Here is a 20,997-nt window from a genome sequence, read left to right on the forward strand (position 1 = left end):
CAAACTCTAGTTGAATCCACTTGTCTAACAAGCTCTTACTTACAAGGAACAGCCACATTGTACCGATTAGGATTTTCTGAAAATAATCTTTGCCTCATCTCATTTATTTTTGCTCCAAGAGAACCTGCAAAGTGTATAAAGGCAAGAAACAAAATACAAGATCTGAACAAATTATGAACTCATTGTATTTGAACAGATTACAGATACACGATCTTTTAACCAGAACCCTTGGGGGTACAGTATGTTCCGAATTTCGGATTTGTCCAGATTTCAGAACAAAGGCTAGCTGCCCCAGATTTAAGCCCACCTGAATTGTGCTGCCATCTCTCTCTCTCCTCCCTACCCTTCATGCTGCTATCTCTCCCCCGCCCACCTGAATCGCGCTGCCATCTCTTTCTACCCCCCACCCACTGCCCACCCGAGTCGCGCTGCCATCTCTTTCTCCTCCCCACCTGTCGCCCTGCCGTCTCTCCCCCTGCCCAGCCTGCCTTCCTGTCGCGCTGCTGTCTTCCTCTCTCCCTCCCTCCCTCCCTCCCTCCGCTGTACCAGCTCCAGAAAAAAAATGCCGGTATTTGGAGCTTTCCGGATTTTAGATGTCTGGATAAAGGATTGTGTACTTGTACTAAAAAAAATTTATTGGTAAAATACCATTAAATTTTCATTCCAAGAGTTTTATTTAAAATTTTAACACCTTAAAAAGTGTTCCACCAAGCCGCGAGTAGTAGTATGAAGAACTTTGAAGTAATGATATTTATCTATCCTCTTTGAGTTTTACGTCTACTCCACCCCCACTCCGTGCATGGAGCTCCAGAGTGTGGAAAGTGGGTGGTTGGTATGATTGTGACATATTTAGTGAATGATGGGTCTCACCAACTAGGACCACCAGTCTGTGAGAATCACTGGGATGACGGTGGTAGATGGCCACTTCCTCGTAAGTTCGATACTCTGTGCTCTCATTTTGCTTCGTCTGCTTTTTCTTGTTTTGATGAGTCTTTTGACACTTCCTGCTTAGCCTAAAGCTTCTCTGAATGCCAGCTGCAACACAACATCAACGAATATAGATTACTGGGGCTTCCGACGTAAACAAAATCTATCACTATGTAATTCATATTTGCAATACACTACTGTAGTGATATGTTTTCTCCTTGTAAATTATTCCCTACCTGTGTGCTGTTGTATGCATGAGGCTGGCTCACCCACTAGTGATTCGTCTCCTATGTCTCCTCCCCTTATGACCTGGCCATAAAGGTTGACCTCCCTCCCAACTTCTGACATTCCTGTACCTGGATCCGGGCTAGCCAAAGTCTCATATCTATTAAAGCCTGTTATTCCCCTGCTCGCCACTTCGTGGTTATTGATAGAGCCTGTCAACTACTCTATGATGTATTATATTCACACAATGCAAACTGATGACTGTTTCATAAGAAATAGGAGTAGGCCATCCGGCCCATCGATCCTGCTCCAGCACTCAAAGTGATCATGGGTGATGACAGGCTCATCTCCACCAACCTGCCTTTTCCCTTAATGTAAAACTATGGAAAAAATCTATCCAGCCTTGCCTTAAATATATTTACGGAGGTCGCCTCCACTGCAGTAAATATATTCAAGTCTAGGTTGGTTGGATAGATTTTTTACATAGTGGGGTTTGCTTTAAAATAAAGGCTAATTCTATTGGATACGTTCACTTAGAGTCTCATGGGCTTTCCAATTTTACAGTACTTTTTGCTCTGAGAAAAATGCTCAATTTCATTCCTTGTGATCAATTTGATTATTTTCACATTAGTTGTTATTATTGCCTGTTATATTTTGGAATTCTACAAATGAATATCTGCAGGAGCTGGGGTCGAATGCAATGCACAAAAGTGCAAGGGAAACTCAACACGTTAAGCAGCATCCATAGGAGGTAAAAGGCAGTGGACATTTCAAGCCTGGGCTCTTTGTCAGGAATCTGGAAAAAACAAGTAGTTGCCTGGATAAAAAAAAACATGAGGGAAGAGGAGGGAGGAAGGGTAAGGGGAACGAGCACAGGCTAACAGGTTGGAGTGCAGAAAAGAGAAGCTGGAAAGTGGATGGAGGGGAGTCTCTGATGGGAAAAGGAAGGGAAGGGGGTGGGAGCTCAAGGACACCTGTATCAATAAAATGGAGAAGCTGTTAAAGGTTTCATGGTTGACACAAATAGGATAGAGTCAGAGTGAGAGAGATTTGCCAAAACAGAACTGATGTCACATCGTTTGAATAAATGCAAGAAGCCAGAAGCAAATGTAATTAATTAAATTCTGCAATCGATAAAAGCTATTATTGGTTTCATGTAATAAATTGGAACATAAATCTCGTGAACTTTGTGAGAACTATTACATTTATAAAAGGGATGGTATCTGGAAGGACATGAAAACAAATTGGAAGTTTTAATTTGCATTTAAACTAATCAGCTAAGTGCATAAAAGAATGTAGCATTATTTTGATTACTCACTGGATTTAACATTTGCTGAAGGTGAACTCATATCTTGTATTTTCATTTACAATTTAAACTAGTACGATTACAAAATCTGGACCTCATTTTCTAAACTGACAAGTAATGAGCAGTTATTTGGGGAAGTTACTGAGAGTTGTGTCCAGTTTTTAAAAAAAAAAATACACTAACAATAAGTGGTAATTCTGCCAGCCGCACAGGAAAATGAACCCCATGGTTGTATGTACTCTGACAATAAATCTGAAAATGAAAAAAAAATCCGAGTTTTTGCCATCCATGATACTGTTGTCCCTTGTGCCTTTGATCAGAGGGGAAAAAAGGAGAGGGAATTGTACAGAAAAGAACGAAAGTATTTACACTGGATTATACGGGCACGATTCATAGTTTTACAAGTCTGTCACAGACACTACTCTAGTACACAGGCATCAGATTGTACACAGGCCAAGGAGAAAGATAAACATGAATTGAGCTACAACTCATGCACTTCAACAAGCAGGAACTTAAAACATTGTATTTTTTGAAATGAGTTTCATGGTCAATCTATCAAACAGCACAAAAAGAAAATCTAAGCAAGACCATTGTTTTATCATTTTGGATAAAGTAAAATCCTCTTCACATTGCAAGTATTCTGACATTTTCCCTGGGCAGTCACTTTCACTGTTTCCATTACCAAATCTTTGGTTTGTATCCCTGCTGAAAGATTATATTCTAATTTCTTTGGAAATTCCAAGATTTTGCAATTAATTTTGCATTTTTTTTTCTGCAAGGGATTCTAAAACAGTGATCTTTATTTAAAAAAAACATGTTAGTTTAGCAGAATATGGACTCTCACCTATATAAAGCCCATTCAAATACCCATCACAATCACAGTCCTCTGAGGAGGGAGAGATGCAGTAAATTGAAGAGGAAGGATGACTGAGGTCAGAAAGTAAAACGTAAACTGATCAATGTTTGAAAACAACACATCAAAGAGCAGACCACGTATGGTGTAAAAATAGCAAGTTAACATCTCAACCCATGTTTCTGAGAGTTGTTTAGAAATCCTTGATAAATTATCTTGCTTATTCATTAATCATTTATAAAGTTACCACAATTCCAAGGTTATTACATTTTTTTTTTAAAAACTCAATTACTGGCAGCTTTTCAGAAAATGAGACCCAATCTATTACATTTTGAAGTAAAACATAAAAGTCTGTAGATGGTGTGATTTAAGTAAAAGCACAATTCTGGAGAAACTCAGCAGGTCAAACAGCATATTTTACACAGCAAAGATAAAGAAACCAATGTTTCAGAGCTCATCATCAAGGTCCAAAAATACATTTGACCTGCTGAGTTTCTCCAGCATTGTGTTTTTATCTTAAATGTGGTGATATGTTTCCTCCATTGTATATAGTTATCATGGTTGGTTGTATATATGGAGCTGGCCTGCCCACGGAGGACTCATACCCCATGGCTCCTTCCCCGTGGTCCTGGGCCAAAAAGGACAAGCCACCTTTCCCTTGCCGCCATTCCTATCCTGGGATCCGGGCAGCAAGATTATTCAATGTATTAAAGCCTATCGTTCCCTCAGCTTGCCTTTTTGGTTACTGGTGGTGCCCTGCAAGCATTTTATTCCTTTTAGAACCTACTCTTCTCAGGCTGCAGTGCATTATTCCTATATTTCTTCACAGTGACTCCTTAATTCTGAAGGACAAAGACAGCAGGCTCAGGGAATATTAGCCACTTGCAATTTCTACTCCATAACCGGCAGCCCTATCGCTGGAACTTATCGCTGACCCTTCACTGTGGCCGAAACAAAATCCTGGCTCCCCCTCCTTTGTGGGGATACACAGATAACAGCAGCTCATGATTTTCCCTGAATCAATACATGTTATTTCCAACCAATCTAATTATTATCTTCCAACTGCCTTATCACCCTGCCTTGAAATTAGATTCAGGTGGTGGTGGAGAGGAACAAAAACAAGGAAAGGAAAATAACCATAGTAAAGGCCAGAGACGCAAATTCAAATAAAATATACTTTTCCCATATAAAAAATGTTTCTTTTGAGGTTGGCTTTCTTGATTATAATTTTTGCTCCAAGATCATTCAAAGGCGTTCTTTTTTGGCTCACTCTCATTTAAGCAGTTGGTGAAAATTCAGTCTCAGTACATCCACTGATTTATTCATTTTAAAAGCACACATTTCAATTGGGTCTAAATTAAAAACAGGCTGATTAAAGCAACTGGCTTTCCCTTCTGCGTTGGAGACTCCATTCCCATGCAATGAATTTTTGGCTTCTAATCAAAGTCTTCATTGACAAAATACAGTGTGCAATTGCTTCTAAAAGAGATGGAAAAAAAATCAAGCCTATTGTTTGCAACGGTTCAGGCTGAGATGCAATTCGGACCCACAACTTACACTAAACCAGCCATTCTCAACCTTTTTTATGGTTTAAGGGGTCACTTCCCTGTGAAGCAGTCAAGTTGGTTTCTTACTTCTCTCCCACCGAATACATAAAAAAATTATTTTATGATTTCAGTCCATGGCCCCTCTTGAAATGTGCTGTGCCTGCCGGTGGGGCCAAATGGCCCCTGTTGAGACTGACTGTTCTAAACTGCCCTGTGAAGTGCATTGGCTCATCACTCTGTCCAATTAAATAACACAAATGTCTGTGAACTCCAAAACTGGAAAGTTAAATAAAGTCCAAGGGAGAGATTGTGATTTTTATGATGTTCCATCAGATAAGTTCAGGAATCAGAATTATGATATAAATGATATTAAAACTGTTCAGATAATGTTAAAAAGATTTAATCTGATGAATCATTAACTGCATTCTGTTATATTATTATAACACCTTTTACAAGCTACAGTTAATCATTCAAATTTACATTTTAAAAAGATTAGTTTTCTTAATTCAACATTTTGGACCACATGACAATAAATATAAAATAATTCATTTCAGGACTCATTTTGTGTGCCTTGGCCCTTCTGCACTCTTGGAAACAAATATTTCTTGTTAATAGAAGTAAAAATACAAAATGCAGGAGAAACTCAGTAGGTCCAACAGTGAACTTTATGTAGCAAAGATAAAGCACATCACAAAATTCTATCGACACTGTGGATGAAGTAAAAACACAAAATGCAGGAGAAACTCAGCAGGTCCAACAGTGAACTTTATGTAGCAGAGGTAGAAATATATAACCAATGTGTCAGGCTTGAGCCCTTCATCAAAGTATGAGAAAAGTTTTCTCACACTAGATGAAGGGCTCAAGCCCAAAATGTCGGTTCTGTATTTCTACCTCTGCTACATAAAGGACACTATTGGACCTGCTGAGTTTCTCTTGCATTTTGTGTTTTTACTTCATCCACAGTGTCCACAGAATTTTGTGATCTACTTTATCTTTGCTATATAAAGTTCATTGTTGGACCTGCTGAGTTTCTCTTGCATTTTGTGTTTTTACTTATATAAGCAAAGATAAAGATGCATAGCCTACATCATGTTTAATATGAATATATGGATAAGGTTTCTACTATAAAAAAGTATTGAAGATTTGCCATCATGGTCAGATTTTGTAAAATATTCATGCAACTTACAGACATGAAGCACCCACCTTTCTCACAACTTTGGTCATCTGAGAATAGAATAATAAGGAAAAAAGAAAATATTTAAAATATATTGTGTGAAAAATATTGATCTGGCTGAGGTTTATATAGGATATCAGTATCGAATTAATATGTTAGGGTATTCAAAATCATATCAACAGGAAGTTCCTTTTCAACAGAACCGTGCTGGAATTGTAGTGCTGGAGAAATGGCTACGGACAGCTTAGTGGTTAGAGCAATGTCATGTCAGCACCAGGTTTGAATCTGGTGCTGTCTGCAAGGAGTTTGTTTGCTCTTCCCACCTCTGCGTAGATTTCCTGCCACTGTTCCAGTTTCGTCCAACCCTTCAAAACACACGGGGATTACGTACATAGAACATAGTACATTGCAGCACTGTACAGGCCCTTCAGCCCACGATGTTTCGCCGATCCATAGATATACCTACCAATTGTTGGCATAGTGGTTGGCCCAACGCCTATCAGCGCCAGTGATCGGGACCAGACTGGGGCTCAAAACCCATGCTGTATGCAAGGACTTTGTTCGTTCTCCCCATGTCTGCATGGCTTTTCTCCAGGAGCTCCAGTTTCCTCCCACCCTTCAAAACCTACAGAGGTGTAGGTTAAAGGGGTGTAAATTGAGCAGTATGAACTCTTGGGCCAAAATGTCCTGTTACCATGCGGCATTTCTAAATTTAAATTTAATTAAAAATACTAAATACTCCCTTCCTCATAACCCTATCTTTTTCTTTGTGACTGTCTAAGAGTCTCTTAAATGCACCTATTGTTCCAACCTCCGCCACCAGCACCAGCAATGGATTCCAGGAACCCATGACTGTGCAAAAAAAAACTTACCCCTGATGTCTCCCCTAAGCTTCCCTCTCTTCATTTTGCGCAGATGTCCTCTGGTGTTTGCTCCTCCTGCCCTTTGAAAAATATGCTGACTGTCTACCTTAAAGCCTCTCATAAGGTTGTAGACCTCCATTAAGTCACCTCTCATTCTTCTTCACTCCAAAGAGAAGGTGATATAATAGCTTAATTGGAGTATTTGGGTGGCATGGACTTGTGGGCCAGAAGGATCTGTTGCGGTGAGGTACGTCGAAATTTAAATTTGGAAACTCAGCAGCTCACGCAGCATTTAGAGGAAGCAAAGTATTAATTTTTATTTAATTTTGACATACAGCACATTAAGTGGCCCTTTTGGTCCACGAGCCCGTGCTGACCAATTACACCCAATTGACCAAAAAACCCTGGTTCGTTTTGAATGGTGGGAGGAAACCAGAGCACCCAAAGAAAATCCACACTGACACGGGGAGAACATACAAACTCCTTACAGACAGGGCCAGATTCAAACCTCAGCTGATGGCACTGTGAAAGCCTCACATGAACCGCTACACTAACTGTGCGGTCCCACCTTCAAGATGGGAGCAAAAAGCAGGCAGGCACCCGAATAGAAAGGTGGGGTGGGGGGGGTGGGGAGAAGAGGAAAGGAAGGAGGAAGGGGGGAGGAGGCAAACACAGGCTAACAGGTAATAGATGATTATGGATGGGAGGGTGGAAGAGAAAAGGAATGAGGTGATGGGAGAGGGGTTAGCTTTCTATCCCGTGCAATAATAGGGAACTCTTCTTGGCCAACATTTCAATTCCCACACTGCCAAACTGAGGCTACCTTTTAAGTTAATTACCTGCTAATATATCCATCTGGGTACTCTCCAACCAGAGGCCATTAACATCAACTTCTCCGGCTTCTGTTAAACAACGTCCTCCCCAAGGCCCTCGGTCTTCTTTCCTCCAGATTCCCATCCCCTTCCTTCCTCTCCATTTTGCTTTAAATTTCAATTTTTTTAAATTTAATTTTTGTTTTGTTTTAAACTCTCGTGCTGGAAAGGACGAGAGTTATTTTTACTTAGAAGGTTGTCAAGAGTTGAAATATTTTAATTAGTTTAGTTAGTTTCATTTATTGTCACTGTACGAAGGTACAATGAAAAATGTGCTTCCAGGAAGTCTATCTGTACCTAATTACAACAGAATAAAACACAGTTTACAGTTCAAACAGAATAAGGGCAATGTTAACTTGCTCCATTCCAGCTGAAGGAGTGGTAGAGACTAATACATTGGATAATTTTAAGTGGAGTTGGATAGGTACACGAGTTATTACTAGGTTACAAACAAAAAGCAGGGACGGTGAACTTTGTATGATTAGTCCTTTAAAGAGCCAACAGGCTCAAAGGCCTCTTACATTGCAGTTTGTATCATTCTACAGTGGAAGCAATAACGGTCACAATTTCTAGTGGGTTTAGTCCAGTGGTTCTCAACCTTTTTCTTTCCACTCACATCCCACTATAAGTAATCAGTGCTCTGTGATTGGTAAGGGATTGCTTATGGTGGGATGTGAGTGGGAAGGGAAGGTTGAGAACCACTGGTCTAGACCCAATTGTAACTGAAATATTTTGCTTGAGAAAAATTGTCAATGGCCCATTTGAGTTATCAAACCGTGCACAGAACAAGTACAATTAAAACTGTAGTTTTCACACTTTTTTTTTTTCACCCACATACCACCTTATGCAATCCCGTACTAATCACAGAGCACCTATGGCATAGGGATTACTTAAAGTAGTATGTGAGTGGAGAGAAAAAGGTTGAAAACCACTGTAATCCAAAATGGAAATGTGTCATGGTGTAATGCAATCTTAGGGCTTTCTTGCAGGTGCCAGTAGATTGTGGCCCAATGTGGTGAAACTTGGTGAACTTGACATTTTTAAATTTGGATTGTTAGGGACCTCAACTTTAGATTTATCATCTTGAATTACGACCTAGGTCGTGAAAATATTGAAAATACAAGGCAAACTAAAGCAAGTTTATTAGGTGTGCTCACATGATGGTCTTCTGCTATTTTTCTCTTGTTCCAAGGCAATGCGTTTCTGCCGATAAGCAAGTCGTCTGAAATTGAGGGAGAGAACGTTTAATGGAGGAAGAAAATTATTTAATTAAGGTCACCAAATTTTTTTCAAAAAAACTGATCTCTCCAAGTACCCAGCTATTTTAATCATCGATCCACTGTTAAAGAATTTGCTTTGGGACTTACTGAGAAGCCTGTTTATAAATGTACCATTGTTGTCCAGGAATATATAAGCTTTGTGATTTAGTAGTGAGTAGAAAAGACAAAGGAGCGTTGGTGGATGTTGTTTATTTGGATTTTCAGAAGGCCTTTGTCAAGTTGCCACACACAAGTCTGCTAAACGTGGTATGTTGATAAAGACACTAGCGTGAATAGAAGGTTGACTGACAGGTAGAAGACAAAGAGTGAGAATAATGGGAGCCTCTTCTGCCAGTGACTAGTGGTATTCCGCAAGGGTCGGTGTAGGGCCTGTCAGTGACTAGTGGTGTTCCGCAGGGGTCGGTGTAGGGTCTGTCAGTGACTAGTGGTGTTCTGCAAGGGTTGGTGTTGGGCCTGTCAGTGACTAGTGGTGTTCCACAGGGATCGGCCTTGGGTCTATTATTTTTCACATTATTTGTAAATAATTTAAATCAGTGGTTTTCAAACTACCCCCCCCCCCCCACCCCAACTCACATTCCACCTTAAGCAATCCCTGTGCTATAAGTGCTTGGTGGTTAGTAAGGGATTGCTTAAGGTGGTCTGTGGATGGGAAAGGAAGATTGAGAACCACTGCTCTAGACCCAATTGTAACTGAAATATTTTGTTTGAGAAACATTGTCATCGATCAATTTCCTTTGGAGTTATGAAACCATGCACATAACGAGTCTAATGAGGTACGATTAAAACAGTGGTTTTCATACTTTTTCTTTCCCCCCCCCCCCCCCACATACCACCTTAAGTAATCTCTTACAGAGCACTTATGACATAGGGATTACTTAATGCAAAGGAAGTTGAGGGGTGCAGTTTGAAAACCACTGATATACGCAACGCAACTGATGGCTTTGTGGCCACCTTTTCCAGTGACACAAAGATACGTGGAGGGGGTGAATAGCGTTGTGGAAGCAGGGAGTCTGCAGAGGGACTGGGCTGTTTGTGAAAATAGGCAGAGAAGTGACAGATGGAACGTAGCTTCGGTCACAAAATTTGTTAGAAAGAATTTAAGCATCTCAAACAAATACACATAGATACCTACTTTTCCTGAAACTTCTTTGATGGAATAAGCCCAGTCCGGAGATTTACATCTCCCACACGCTTTGCTTGCCACCACACAGAGTCATCCTGGCTTACTACTTGAAGAATGTCTCCTTTCCTAAAAGGTAACCCTGCCTCTCTACAGGGAATTGCTTTATCCTCACTTGGGTCATAGTCAAACAAGGCTCTCATGTGCACCTGTAGAGAAAGGAATTAAATTAGAAGTGGATTGGTCTATTAACATTGATGCAATCTTCCCAAGCTAATTATGCTCTAAATCGAAGTTGAAGAAAAAAGTTACTTTAATTAATTGTAGCATGTTCCCTGATAGCCAAGATGTTCAGTTCCATGAATAAATGTGGAAATTTTGCACTGGGGTACACAATGATGTTAAATTGGCCAAAAAAAATCTTTGTTCCTGCTCCTTTGTTTTAGAAGATCACAGCTAATCTCAAACTAAAAGTCAACTCTGCACCCCGACCTAACCCCAGTAACCATTTTGTCTACCCAGTATAGTGAAACCCTATGTTTCAGAGCAGTTACATTAAAAAAAAATGTATTGCAACTTTCCACGAGATGAGGTAGAAGGGAAAAGCTTTAGACTAATTCTACAATTTCATGTACCAGCTCTTGGACTTTGGGAGATCCAGTTCAGTAGCCCATTTGCAAACTGGCATGTTCCCAATGATGTCTATTGTATTCCCAAATTGTTTAATCAACACAATACTTTACTCATACTTTATGACTCCTTACCTTAGACTTGAGTCTTCGACGAGGGACCTTGTGAAAGGTTTTCTGAAAATTTAATAATAAAATATCAATTTATAATTCTGCCTTACTTGAATCTTGTTGCAAATCTGTCCACAATCAAAAAAAAAATGATCTTCCTACTTTATGTGATTTGACTATAATTTCAGCCAGCATCAGTTTTCACTTGATGCATGTGGCCTCTTACAAAGAGTTCAGCTTTTGTCTCCACCTACCCATTCTCATGGGGTTTCTGGTTCTGTAACTAATTGGACGGCACGGTTAGCGTAGCGGTTCGTGCATCACTGTTACAGCACAATCAACTGGAGTTCCAATCCGGCGCCGTCTGTAAGGAGTTTGTATGTTCTCCCATGACTGCGTGGGTTTCCTCCAGTTTCCTCCCACCATTTATTCTATAAATCTTGAAAATAATTTAAAAAAACCCAAAGAGAAAATGTTATATTATTCATTTTAGTTGAACACCTGATTTTCTCTAGAGAGAGGGGGGAACCACCATCAAATCCAATAACCATTGAAGGGACAACACTTTCCCACCGCAGCAAAAGGTGCCTCCTCGCAATCAGGGAAGCAAAAGCAACCACATGGGATTGAGATGGAGTCAAAATTAAGTCCATTGGCCCACTCTTTCCAAAGAGAGCAATAAAAGGAAAGAGATTTATATCAAGAATTAAAGATAGTGTAGTAACTACCTCTTTCCAGTAGTTCCAAAGGGAGGGACGTCACCAGAACATATGAATTAAAGTATCTTCCTGAGTTGTGCACTTATCACATGTAGAGGATATTTTGGGGTAAAATTGACCTCATTGAACCTTGGAATAGTGGCCCCCATGGACTACTTTAAATTGTAACAAGGAAGGTCTAGCACAGAGAGAGGATGATTGTACATTTTTCAAAATAGATTCCCATGTATTGGCAGCAAACATTTATTGAAAGTCATGTCCCCAAGCTATCTTGATGTTAGATAAAGAATTATCGCTAAATCTTAAAAATGGTTCATAAAGGGCTGAAAGCAGTCCTTTCTGATTAGGTCTAAAATTATACTTCCCAGATAAGATTAAAATCTAAGTCTTGGGAAAGCCTCAACGTTAAGGGTTTAAGAAAATCCTAATCCGTAAATGGCGAAAGAAACATTGATTAGGTAATTTAAATTTGGCAGATAATCACTCAGAAGAAGCAAAGTTTTGGTCTATATATAAGTCCACGAAAGATTGAAAACCCAACCTGCACCATTGAGTATATCCAATGTCTTGATCCGAGGGTTAAAAAAAAGGAATTAGATAAAATTGGACTAATTCATAAAAATCTATGATAAACAAAATGTTTTCTAAATTGGAACCAAATAAGCAAAGTATGTCTAACAACCAGATTATCAGTTAGTTTGGAGAGTGATAAAGGCAAATGTATTCCCTGTATTGAGATATGAGAATGTCTTTTAATGGATTTAATCTCTAAATTAATCCATCTTGTATTCATTATGTTTCCTTTCTATTAATCCCAGCCCTTATGCTTGTAGGCAAACATTTGAGATGAATTAATATTACAGTGCAAGTGCTCAGATAATTCCTTGCAAAAAGCTTTGGTTAAGCCTTGGACCCCTGCAGTATTACTGAGCAGATTACTGAAAAGCAGGGGCAGCTTGAGCTCTCCTTACCCTGTATTCATTCAGATGATCCTTTTCCTTGACTGCTGGGATTAACTTCAGGGTTATTGAACCCTGACATTGGGCCTGCAAAATATGCAGAAAGATCACACATGGGATTCATTTGCTTTCAATCATTACTGAATTCAGCACTCAACGTTCGGCTCTTGCGAATGTCAAGCCTCTCCGTGGTTAAAGCCCATTACATTTAAAGTTCTGAAATGAATCAAAACAACCTTTGGCCCACCACATCCACCTTGTAGAACACTACAGCACAGCCCTTCTACCATCTTTACGAATCCCATTTACCAGCAATTGATCTGTAGCCGCCTTTGCCTCAGCAAGTTGTGCTTCTTCCCACGTAGACTGGTCCAGACGGTTCAATATTATGATATCCAGGCCGAGTTAGTTGGATGGACACAAAAATGGCTTGGAGAAAGTAGTGTGGGTGGGGGGGGGGGAGGTCTGTGACCAATAATTTCTAGCAGGTATCAATCACACATACATTCAATGCAGTAACAGGCCATTTCTGCCCATTAATCCATGCCACCCAATTTATACCTGTGGTGATACACCACTAGGGGGCGATCTCTGCACCTGCAGGAAGATCACCGGAGGACAGACCACACTGGCCAGTTGTCAATTAACCACCGCCCAGGATATAATCCTGAGCCGGCCCCTCCCGAGCCACTCACTCAGGAGTTACCAGTTCAGCTATCACTGTAGCAGACTTTTAACCGAATAAAGCCTGTTGTACAGTCTTTCTGGAGTTTTGTGTCTGCTTACTGCTGCAGCCGTGCATCACCCCCAGTACATTTTGAATGGTGGGTGGAAACCAGAATCCCCAGAGAAAACCCGCGCTGACATGGGGATATTGTACAAACACTTTAACAGACAGCGTGGGACTTGAACCCCTATCCGGTTCTGATTGGTGCCGCTGTAATGTATTGCACCAACCGCTATACTAACCGTGCCGCCACAGCAGTATGTTCCCTACTATTTGTCATGTACGTCAACGACTTGGATGAAAATCTAGCTAACGTGATTAGTATGTTTGCAGATGATGCCAAATTGGTGGTGAAGTGGACAACAAAGAAGATTGTCTAAGGTTACCAACAAGGTCTAGATTAACTATAGCCGTGGTCAAAGGAATGGCAGATAGAATTTACCTAGATATGTGGGAATCGTAAAATGATACACCTTGGGTGGCACGTTTAGCGTAGCAGTTAGCACAATGCTGTTACAGTGCCAGCGTCCGGGATTCAAAACCAATGCTGTCTGTAAGGCATTTGTACATTTTCCCTGTGTCTGCGCGGGTTTCCTCCGGGAGCACTCTGGTTTCCTCCCACCCTTCAAAACATACCAGGGTTGTAGGTTAATTGGGTGTAAATAGAAAGCATGGGTTTGTGGGCTGAAAGGGCCTGTTACTGTCCTATAACCATCTAATTTTTTTTTAATTGTGGAAGTCTATCCAGGTCAAGACTTGCAAATAATACTTGCTCAGAGTGGTGACATAGGGAAACAGGATAGTGAAGAAGGCATTTTCTGGGTGTCCTTCATCCGTCAGGGTATTGAGTACAAGAATTGAGATATCAAGGCTGCTCAAGGCATTGCTGCGATTGCACTTGAAATATTGTGTGCAGTTACGGTTGTCATGCAACAGGAAGAGATAGATTAAGCTAGAGATGGTACAGAAAAGATTTACAAGGATATTGTTAGGACTGCACATATCCTACATCTTGGGCACGGAGCTCTATGGTTTTGGTGCATGGCTGGGTAGCGAGACCCCATGGCAGAATGCTGAAAGACATATTTCCACTCCCCACTCTCCCCAGGTCTGCACCAAGGGCAGTGCTGCCGTTACAGCAGCAGGTGCCATCATTTTATCTTACCAGATCCCAATTTATCTACTCATTTCATAACTTTACATGTGAATCCATATACAAGAAATGCCCGACATAATTTTAGAATTCCAACATTAGTGGCTAAAAGATGTTAATGCTAATGCAAAAAAAACATAAAAATAAGTCATTTTTAAAAGTTTCATTCAAAAGAGAAATCATTTACCAGAATCTGACTGATTTCTTCTGGTGTCTTGTCCTCAACTGGGATGTCATTGACTTCTTTTAGTTCGTCTCCAATGTGAACTAAACCTGTGAAATAAAATCAAAATAATAATCTATTTTAACAAAGGATTATTTAGTTTAAAAAGGAGAGGTAATCCTGGGGACCCAGGATTAATATTTCAGACCTGTGTTAGGTCCCAGTGAGGTGATGACAACGGTGCAGTGTGGCAAATTTTATAGCTTCCAGTTCTTGGGTATAAACATCATTAATGACACGATCTGGGTCAAGCACGGTGATGTGATGGTCAGGAAAGCACAACGATCTCTTTACTTTCCCAGAATTTTGATTTTATATTTTAAAATTTAAATATTCAGTATGGTTTTTGTTCATAACTTTATTTATTCGTTCAACAAAGTTATTACATACAATAAGAAAAATACATATTATGAACGATTTAAAAAGTTCTTTATATAAAAAAGAAATAAGAAGCCCCCCACCTCCCGCTCTCAGCCAACTCTCTTTAGGAAAGCCAAAGAAAGAGAAAAGAAAACTGAAATATATTTACTAAAATCTAATCAAGGTAAATCTAAATGTAAATATTCTAAATATAAAGACCACTTATTAAAAAAAAAGAATAATTATCGTGTAAAACATACATAATTTTTTCCATTACTAAACAAGTTTTCATCTCATTTTGCCATCTATTAATATCAATCACATTAGCATTTTTCCATGTACTTGCTGTACATTTTTTTTGCAACAGATAAAGCTAACTACACAAAAGCAATCTGAAATTTATCTAATCCCAAATCATTCAAAGGATTCAACTCACCCAACAAAAATATTATCGGATCCAGAGATATTTTAATCTTATACAAATGTTCCAAAAACAATTGAATTGCTTTACAATAAGATTGTATATGTACACATAACCAAACAGCATGAAAAAAGTTCCAACCGAATTACCACACCTAAAACAAGAATCTGATTCACTAAAACCATATTTAAAAAAAAACTTTTCAGGTGTTAATTGATGTAAAAAATTGTAATTAACCATTGCATAACGAACTTTTATCAATCTAGTAACATTATCATGACAGATATCTAACCAATCATCCTCAGAAAAAGGTTAATATCCTTTTCCCATTTAATCTTTGATCTATTCCATCCCGGATGTTCATTATGGTAACATTCCCTTCAGAACCACAAGCCCATGCCACCCAATTAACCTATAACCCCTGTATGTTTTGGAAGGGTGGCAGAAAGCTGGAGACATGGGGAGAACGTACAAACTCCTCACAGACAGCACTATATTTGAAAGCAGGTGGCTGGCGCTGTTACAGCTTTGCAGATTAAAAATTTAAATTTAAATTTAGACTATTTCAGTCTATAAGTCCATGCTGCCCATTTTGCGCCCAATTAACCTACAACCCCCCAGTACATTTGAAACCAGAGTCCGCGGGGAAAACCCACTCAGACACGGGGAAAGCTTACAAACTCCTCCCAGAGAGCGCGGGATTCAAATCCCGGTCCTGATCTCTGGTGCTGTAAAGGCATTGAAAACTACTTGGCCAAGGGCCCTGAGTTTAACATAGACAGTAGGAACTCTGCAATAATCGTCACTTCACAGAGATTACAGAAAACAAGGAGGGGTGTAAAATTCTTCAATATTCCACTTTTAGTTCATTAATACACTTCCAATCGTTGCCAATGCTTGTCTAAACATGGAACATGTTCAAGAAGTTGGAGATCCTGAGATGGTGGGAAAGGGAAAGGAGCTGACCAATAATAACTGGAGGGAGTGAGCTTCTGGGAAAAAAAAAGAACATTCGCTCTTCTTTAATCCCACTCTGGGTTTAAAAAAAAAAGCAAAATTTAAAAAAAAAAGCAAAATAATAGGAACTTAGCTGCAACTTTATAAAATATCACATCCCCAATCCATGTAACAGGACGTTACTCCTGCTTTGCTGAATCTTCCATTATTTTTAGGGTACATTAAAATCACCCATGGCCAAAGGACTCCCTTTTTAAGCCCCTTTAGGTTTAAAACTGCTCCCCCCTCTGCTACCCCAAAGATGCCAGGAATACATTGCGTGATTAAGTGCTCTGGGTAATGCCTGCCCATCATCTGGATCAGTATGTCCTGGCCTTTAATAGCATGGACATATTCAGCAATCAGCACACTGCTGCCAGGGAATCTTCGGCTTCATCCCATATCCAGATCTGCAGCAGGGATGTGGTGTGATTGTGGTGGGTGACCTGGGAAAGTGCACTGCCGATGATCGGAAAGTAGAGAATGCAGCTCAGAACATAATGAAAACCTCCCTCCCCTCTGCGGACTCTATCTGCATCTCCCATTGCCCACAAAAGCTACCCAATGTACTGAAAAGCCCATTATGAAAGACCCTTCCCTCAGTTCTGGTCTCCAGATATGGCAAGATGATAGATTAGATATGAAAAGAAAATTGGTTAAATGTTGAAAGGTGGTATTTGCAAGAAGAGGTGGAGGTGAGGAGCACAAATTGGCTAGATCTTCCAAAGGATCAGCAGGAGAAATTGGGACCAAATGGCCTTGCTCTTTCCCAAGAAGGGTCGAGTCCATCATTATAGTGAGAAGGTACTTACCACTACGGTCTGCGGCTCCATCCCGCATGATCCGAGCTACAACAATTGCACCTGTGTGCTCAATCTTCCTAATTGTGGCCCCCTGTTGGTGAAAAATAGTCACTGTTAAATTGCCTTGATGAAGGGCTCAGGCCGGAAATGTTTTATATTGAAATTTTAGGCATACATCACAGTAACTGGCCCCTTCAGTTACACTCAATTTACCTACAGTCCAGATACATTTTTTTTGAACGGTGGGAGGAAACTGGAGCACCCAGGGAAAGCCACGCAGACACAGGGAGGACATACAAACTCCTTAGAGACCGTGCTGGATGCGAACCCCAGTCACTGGCACTGTAACAGCATTGTCCTCACCGCTACGCTAACGGTCCCGACCCCTGTTAAAAGGTAATGTTGATTACCCTTTACCTCCTATAGATGCTGTATTACCTGCTGAGTTTTTCAATCACTTTTGTGCATTGAATTGCTAAATTATGATGTTTGTTCTGGCATTTTGACTTACTTTTTTGTTATCTAAATTTCTTTTAATCATGGACATATTCATGCACTGGTTTGACCACAATGTGGTATGACAGGTACAAATAACTTTTACTGCCATTGGGTAAATTTGTTTTATTATCATGTTAAAAGACCATATTATGAAATTTAAAATACAACCTTAGATCCATCAATATCATACAGTGCTTCAAGCATCAGCACTTGGAAGAATATTACCTTCTTTAAAAAGAGCAGTGACATTTTTTAATATCATTCGGGGTCAAAATTAGCATGTTACTGCAAAATAAATCTTCATTTCAGTCAGAGTTTGATGTCATTCTTAGGTACAATAATTTAATCTGTCCTCAGTCCAATTAAATACAAGTAAAAGCTTTTTTTTATGTTATCTAAAATGCAAACAATTCGTCCTTATTTGTCCAGTGTCTACTGGCTGCTGTTCATTTAATTTTTATCCTATTCTGCAAATGAGAGAATTATGCATTGAAATTTCTTCCAGGGAAAAAAAAACACAGTTGTTTCAATCATGCCAGAAATTCCGGAGGAACTCAACAGGTCTCACATCATCTATAGGAGGGAAAGATGTTTCAGGCTTGAGCCTCAAGGTACACATAAAAAGCAGGCAGGTGTCTGAATTAAAAGGCTGGGGTGAAGGACAGAGAGAGGAGCACAGACAAATAGTGATAATTGGACATGGATAAAACAGGAGCAGAATGGTGAGAATATGGGGGGGTGGGGGTGTCTTTGTGAATGCAGGTCTGGAGGAAAAGAGACGGAAGGAAGAGGGAACAGAGAGAGACAGAGCCAGAGGAAAGGAGAAACACGGATAGATAGGGGCATGGGTGGGGGGTGGGGGGGGGGGGGGAATGGGGAGGGGAATTGAAATAGGTTGCCAGTGGGAGAACTGGAAATCGCCAGTCACTGGAAGAGGTGGGAGAAAATAGTTAACAATAGACACTGATGGGAATGTATGGATATGACACGAAGCAGGTAAAAAGACCTTGAATGGTTTTCTTTCTATAAAAGACTTATTGTGAATAAAGTCTACCTTTGGGGGAGAAAAATTCCCCCACTCCCTATACGCTGAGGTCCACGTGTTGGGGCTTGGCACAACCAACGCGAGGGCTTTGTGGGTAAGGCCCTCTCGTCTCAGCCCTTCACACAACAAAGAGGTGAGTAGCTTATAATGGCCCACACTAATGGCAATGGCGCAACGTAGTTAGACAATTAATTTATATTGGACAGTAATGGAAATGTATTTCTAAATAGGACATCAAGGATGCAAAGAAGCCAGCACTGTTTAAAAAAGTTTTTATTGTGGTTTATCTTTAGAAAAAAAATCCCATACTCCCATATTGGTCTTTCAGAAAAAGTTGTCCAAGTCATTTTCCAGCAGTGTCAAAAGTAAAGACACGTCATTAATCATGATTTAAAACTGCACCACTTAGAAGCCTTTTTAAAGACTGCTTTCTTAAGGTAAAAGGCAATACTGTTCTTATTGAATCCATCAATCACAGCTTTCGACATACATCTGCACTTTCAAATGCTTTAAATATTCATTTGATTATAAATCATTACACAATTGAATTATTAACCATAATTAATTATTCAGCAAGATCTTATTTTAACCTGATTCGCTGTGGAATCTGGAGTAAGCTAGATAGATGAAGGAAAGGAACAGGATAATTTTGATGGGATGCAAGTGTTAATTTGTTGGTTTCATTAATGTTTTAAATCTAAAGTTATTGTGTTCATTTCTTCTGGGTGCGGATTTTCGTGTCAAGAAATTTGCTCAACGTAGTCAATTAACTTTTTTACCTGATAGTCATTAAAAACCCAAATAGTTCACTTATCTCCCTCAGGAAATTCCTTTCTCTTGATGCAGCGACTGACCCACCAATATGTTGGAGTTGAGGGATGGCCTTTGCCAGCCTTCTACATATCCTGTGACTGAACATAAACTATTTCAGTCAAATGAAAATGATTAAGATTCCAAAATGGAAATCCTCGGGTAAATTCTGCATACCAGCGGTTCTTTATTTTTCACAAGATGAACAATCCTCATTGATTCCTCCTTGTCCTCAACTTGCAGATCATCTGGCATTGGCGGTAGCATCGGCCCAAAGGCCTTGCACGCTACTGTGTCATGCGCTGAGAGGACAGCCTGTGAACATGAAACATAATTTGCTTTTGGAACACATGCTACAGCATATCTTTATCAATGTATTCCACTCTGCATTGTGTGCATTTGGAGGCAACTAACTGAACAAACTCATCCAAATACAGTAAAACCCATAGTATCTGGCACTTGGTAGATGCTGGATAAGTGAATTTTCCAGTTGCTTGAGATTGTGTGTTGTGTGACTGGCGAACTAACGGTGAGGTCTGTTTATTTTCTGCAGTTATTTACTGGTTCCTTGAATTCCAGATAATAGGGATTTTACTGTATTTACATGCTTTTTAAAAAAATTTCTACATGCTTTCATTTAAGAATCTTCAACTATTGATTGAGTTAACTACAGTACCATGATTGTATCTCGCTCATGAGTATTTTAAAACTTTGTGCATCAGTCTGACAGTGGTCACAGACAATCAGCAATGAGAGTGTAAAATAGCCAAAGACAAATTAGATTAAGGGCATTATTACAATGGAAAGCCTAGAATGGCTCTGACTCCGTCATGTGATCCTCCTCTCAGGTTTAATTTGATGATTGATAATTGCTTTATATTTGTTCTTGGGGTTAGAATTACTGATGCAAACTGTGAGCTGTGGAAGCATTTTGGTGAGATATGGAGGGATTTTGTGTGTGTGTGTGTGTGTGTGTGTGTGTGTGTGTGTGTGTGTGTGTGTGTGTGTGTGTGTGTGTGTGTGTGTGTTATACGCACGCATACATTTGTCTTCAACATTTGAGAAAGACAGAGAGTTATGAATGCCTGAGCCCACAAAATTTGTCAGGAAGAGAGCAGGGTTTGCCCTTTATGCTACCTTTCCCTAAAGAAGAGATATTATCAGCGTTTGGGTTGAAATTTTAATTAGCAGAATTGCTGCACGTACTTAGCAGGCAAAATGCATAATTCCTTTTCCTTCTATTCATCCACCCAGAAAGGCTGACACCAAATGAGAAATGTAGTTTGGAGGCCAAGAAAATGAACTAAATTAAGGCTTTTAGTCATTATCAACACCAATTAAAAAGTTATACTCTACTGCAGGCACAATAGAATTAC

At 39.8% G+C, this 20,997-nt stretch overlaps 2 protein-coding genes across 5 annotated transcripts in view; one reads left to right on the forward strand and one right to left on the reverse strand.

Annotated features, from left to right (window-relative positions):
• Positions 1–20,997, forward strand: part of LOC138746414 (sperm axonemal maintenance protein CFAP97D1-like) — a 48,019-nt gene that overhangs the window by 26,193 nt on the left and 829 nt on the right. Inside the window, exon 9 of one of the 3 annotated variants that reach the window (XR_011346946.1) lies at positions 18,272–18,377. The exons of the other annotated variants lie outside the window; for them this stretch is intronic. The gene's annotated coding sequence lies outside the window, so the exon portion shown is untranslated. The remainder of the gene's footprint in view (positions 1–18,271; positions 18,378–20,997) is intronic. 3 annotated transcript variants of the gene reach the window in all.
• The window catches only part of LOC138746412 (MAGUK p55 subfamily member 3-like), a 63,206-nt gene that overhangs the window by 13,739 nt on the left and 28,470 nt on the right, over positions 1–20,997 (reverse strand). The window contains exons 6-15 of one of the 2 annotated variants that reach the window (XM_069904571.1): positions 19,799–19,936; positions 17,278–17,359; positions 14,653–14,738; positions 12,598–12,672; positions 10,932–10,973; positions 10,180–10,376; positions 8,925–8,989; positions 6,062–6,082; positions 871–1,035; positions 44–124 (exon numbers count right to left, since the gene is read on the reverse strand). In XM_069904571.1, coding sequence (XP_069760672.1) covers positions 44–124; positions 871–1,035; positions 6,062–6,082; positions 8,925–8,989; positions 10,180–10,376; positions 10,932–10,973; positions 12,598–12,672; positions 14,653–14,738; positions 17,278–17,359; positions 19,799–19,936 — 952 coding nt within the window. The remainder of the gene's footprint in view (positions 1–43; positions 125–870; positions 1,036–6,061; positions 6,083–8,924; positions 8,990–10,179; positions 10,377–10,931; positions 10,974–12,597; positions 12,673–14,652; positions 14,739–17,277; positions 17,360–19,798; positions 19,937–20,997) is intronic. The other variant, XM_069904572.1, reaches the window with a different exon arrangement.

The sequence above is a fragment of the Narcine bancroftii genome, chromosome 12 (genome assembly GCF_036971445.1).
Source record: "Narcine bancroftii isolate sNarBan1 chromosome 12, sNarBan1.hap1, whole genome shotgun sequence".
Classification (NCBI taxonomy): domain Eukaryota; kingdom Metazoa; phylum Chordata; class Chondrichthyes; order Torpediniformes; family Narcinidae; genus Narcine; species Narcine bancroftii.